Raw genomic sequence first — 4,320 nt, 5'->3', positions numbered from 1 at the left:
TTAAAGCATTTGTTTAAGTCACACCTAGAGAGCGTAATTTTAGGAAACTTGGCAAGTAGAATTCGGTAGTCGAGCGCTTCCGTGTCCGGTGAACTTAGGAGATATAACAGAATATTTGAGCGTACTAATTATTCCAGGGTTATTAGTAATTGGTAATTGCAGAAACATAGCTATATTGATAAGAATCTTGTTTCGTGACTGAGAAAGAGTCCCTGATCATTTTCATCCTCATATTTGCATTATTCTTATTCAGAAATTGAATTGGAAACTTAGACTCAACTCTCCCTAAGTAACGAACCTGCTTATCCGTATACTACTAGTTAGTTTAAAGAGAAGTAAGGAATTTATTTTTGCGAGTTCGACACCTCGTCAAAATCGGCGCCGCTGTCGGGGAGCGGCCAGTAGTTTGAGTTGTTATTTGATTTTTTGTTTTTGCATTTAGTTTCATTCTTTGCATTTACTAATTTATCTTTTTAGAATTTTATTTTCAGGTACAAACAATCATTCTCTTGGTGTGTGCACAATTGGGAACAAGAGGTAAGTCTCTAAACGAGTTGTGTGCATAATATTTCAAGATGTTTCCTTTTGGGAACAACACATATGGTTCACAAGACCGTACATTTTATGGTGAGCAATTTAATTCTCATTCTTATGACTTCCAACCACATTTGGGATATAATCAAAACCAATCTTTTGGATATGATGAACAATCACAAGGATGGGAGGATAGTTGTACTTTTAATAAGTTTAATTCTAGACATCTGCAGATGCTCGATCACACTCTCTATGAGCTAAAGGCAGTGGAACAACTTGGTAGACAACCAACCAGACCTTGTTTCAATGAGTCTAGCCCAACTCCTGATCGTATTTATGATCATTCACCCATTCAAAGGGATGAGACTTGGGCGGGAAACTATGAAACAAGTTTGGCGGAGCAATCTTCAAATCAGAAATTTGATAGTTTTGTTGAAGCTGCTATTCCCGTGATGCAACAAATGCTTCAAGCAACACAACAATTTTGTGAATTTCAGCTGAATTACAATGAATCACTCCAAGAACTTCAAAGGAATATAGACAACATCAGAAGTGGCATGAATCAAATTCAAGAAGAGTGGAACAAGGAAGAGGTTCAAACTCATTCTAACATTCCCATGGAAGCCAATATAGAGTATGATGAATCCGAAGAAGACGAATACTTTAATGTTGATAATGAAGGTGTAACTAGCTCAACTCATGATCATAATGATCATTCTCCTATTCAAAAGGAAGAAGTTGAGTCTATAAACACTACCATTATTGATGGTAAGACTTTTGTTGTGTATGAGAGCGATGATGATTATGAATTCTTTGTGAATAACACCCCTAATTCAGAGATTCTGAATACTTTGAATGAGAAGTCAACTTGTGACGAAGCACGTAAGGATTACGATGACTTACTTGGAGCAGATTTCGATTCTGATGATGAAGATTTGGAAGTTATAGAAGAAACTGATGAAGAATGGCTCGTAAAGAGTTTGAATGAGAATTGCGATACTTGTGATGTCGGAGAATCAATGGACTTTTTCAGGAGTACTGAGGATCCCGTAATGCGTGAGACTATGCGCGGTTTGTCTATCCCTTTACATGAACCTCTATCTAATGATGATCCTCCCAAACTTGAAGTAGTTTCTTGTAGAGTTGTTAATCCATCTTTTAGGAAAATACCTCATTTGGGGCTGGAATTGAATGCTTCTAAAGTTCTTTCCGAATTCCTTGCTTCTAAGTATCCACCATATATGTATGAATTTAGCGTCGTGCAGGTTTCCACAAGAATTCCTTCCACTTCTATTTCCTATATATTTCGCGATGTAGAAAGAACCAAGTGTGGGGGTGATTCTTATGTGATGATAGTTTCACTTTTGTTATTTTGTGCTAATATTCTTGTGAAGCTATTGTTAGAATTGCAGATTGTTTTGTGGGTGGATCCTCAAATTTTCAGGTTGTTGATATATGGGGAATCTATTTCGAATGCTATTCGTATGCGTCAATCAGGTGAACAATTCCAATTCTTACTTCCTTGTCTTTTTCAAGTATTCCTCTTATTCTTTTTGCAATGGTTTGAAACATTGAGGACAATGTTTGATTTAAGTGTGGGGGTAGGATTCCATAAGAACAAAAAATTGACGTATACAAAACTCTAACTTTTAGAGATTTTTGAACAATTTAGAATAAACACTAGCCTTTCTAAGTAGATGGAATTTTTTCTTGACGATGAGGTATATTTCAACTGAGTCGGGATTAGATGCCAATTAAATAGCTAGTTTAGTGTTTATCCTCTATTGTTCAGAAATAGCTATGAGTTGGAGTATTAGTTTATGTAATTTGTATATAATTTGTAGAGTTTGATGCTTTAGTTAAAAAAAAAATTGCTTTATAAATTCCGAAATTTAGAAACTTGTGCCTTCAGGATGAAACTAAACAATATAAGTGGATGGAACCATTTTGGTTGCAGGAGTTGAGGAACCCATTAACTTAAAGGACATAGCTCAGGTGTTAGAAATTATATGATAGTTGTTACCATATCTCAGAATCGTCACCATATCACTTTCTGTTTTTATTTTTGCAATCTTTTTGTTTCTCTAAGTGAATTGGTGGGTCACTAACATCGAATTATTATTACTGTTAGGATGAAATAGAGTGATTGAGTTACTAAAAAAAAACAAAAAACAAAAGACCTGACCAATTAGACCAACCGGAGTATATGTGAAAAAAAGGAAAAAAAGAAAATGACACTTGGATGGCAATATTTGTGTGTTCTCCCTGTCTCCGTCGCCTAAACAAGCGTGAAACGCAGGATCCACGGGAATTACCATGTAATCTGCTGACAAGAAGCATGCACTTGGATCAAAAAGATCTAATCATGTTGTCAATTTGAAAGAAAAAAGTTAAAAAAGTGAAAAAAAAAGTGACAAAAAAAAGAAAAAAAAAAGTTATTATTATTATTGTTCAATTAATAAATCGGCCGCTGGTTCCCTTGTATTTGCCAGTCGAGTTGATCTAGAATTAGGATTATCGATCACTGGTTCCCGTGTATATGCCAGTTGAGTTGATATTAGAATTCAGACCAGTATCTCAATCCATTAGGTCATAGGTTCATCTTGGCAGTGACCTTCAGACAGATATGTGATACACCGATCATTTTAGTCAACATTCGCAAACATATACATCTATATCCATCTTCTTAATATATTCATGTGTGATTGTGGTTAGTTAGATTCTGAGTATTGTGGTTTGTTCAACTTTCTGAATAGAGCTTTGTCACATATATATGAATTTGATTTGCATCTGGGTACTCCTCCTGTAGTCATTTTGGTTTCGTTCATACACTCTTCACAGGTAGTTGGAATTTGGAGTAAAAGGTTTTGTAGGTACACCTCTTATAAACCTTCACGAGACTATAACTCGTCCACTAGGGACACCTAGGGGTTTAAAGGCTTGTTATTTATTCTAAGAGTAACCGTATCCTCGACGACACGGAGTTGTTGTATTTTAGTTTTGTTTGCTCGAGGACTAGCAAAGAATAAGTGTGGGGGACCATGCACGCCCTGGCAGTCACTTATTTTGATGCAGTTAGGAAGCAAATCCCAGACCAATTTTCTATGTATGCAAGAGATTTTATTTTGTGGCAGTGTAACCGTGTCAAGCATGCTCAAGATTATTTATTAGCGGTACCTATTAAAGGTCTTAATCAGTGCCTCGGGCCTAGACAGTTCCAAGCTGTGCTCTGCTATCGCCTTGGTATCCCTTTGTTTGTTGAGAATGACTTATGCTCAAGTTGTAACAAATCTATGGACATCTTTGGGGACCATGCGTTTTATTGTGCTAAAGATGTTGGAAGTAAGTTTCGACATGATCTTGTTCGTGATGTTATGGCCGATATTTGTTACAAAGCTGGTGTGCCTGCGCGTAAGGAAGTCCTTCTTGGTATGTTGTCAGATGATGGTAAAGAATTGAGGCATGCTGATATTCTTGTTCTTAACTGGGGAAATGTCCAAGATGTTTGCATGGATGTCACTGGTGTCTCTCCCTTCACTGGTGATGGTATTCGTTCCTTTGTCCCAGGAAAGTCTATTTCTAATGCGGTTTCAAGAAAACACACTAAATATTTAGACAAGTGTACTTCTTTGGGATATGGTCTGGGTGTCTTAGCTTTGTCCACTCTAGGGGAGCTTGGTGAAGACACTTTGTGCTTTTTCAAGCGTTTGAAAAATTGCTTAGTTAGTAATGACGCGAGTAGTTGTTTTGGTAGTTTTATTTTCCATAGACTAGGCGTTGCTATTC

General features: G+C 36.6%; 1 protein-coding gene across 1 annotated transcript; it reads left to right on the top strand.

The window, feature by feature from the left end:
* Positions 1 to 517: 517 nt before the first annotated feature.
* Positions 518 to 2,374, top strand: LOC113277699. The gene is made up of 2 exons (XM_026526726.1): positions 518 to 537; positions 768 to 2,374. The coding sequence occupies exon 2, from the start codon at positions 768 to 770 to the stop codon at positions 2,178 to 2,180; it is 1,413 nt and encodes a 470-aa protein (XP_026382511.1). The 5' UTR covers positions 518 to 537; the 3' UTR covers positions 2,181 to 2,374.
* The last annotated feature ends 1,946 nt before the right edge of the window (positions 2,375 to 4,320 follow it).

Source organism: Papaver somniferum, chromosome 5 (genome assembly GCF_003573695.1).
Source record: "Papaver somniferum cultivar HN1 chromosome 5, ASM357369v1, whole genome shotgun sequence".
Lineage (NCBI taxonomy): Eukaryota > Viridiplantae > Streptophyta > Magnoliopsida > Ranunculales > Papaveraceae > Papaver > Papaver somniferum.
The sequence above is the reverse complement of the archived record's forward strand: the minus strand, read 5'-3'. Positions and strand labels throughout refer to the sequence as shown.

Excerpts from the sequence above, each read along its gene's own strand:
- LOC113277699 (XM_026526726.1), top strand. The coding sequence starts at position 768 with ATGCTCGATCACACTCTCTATGAGCTAAAGGCAGTGGAACAACTTGGT.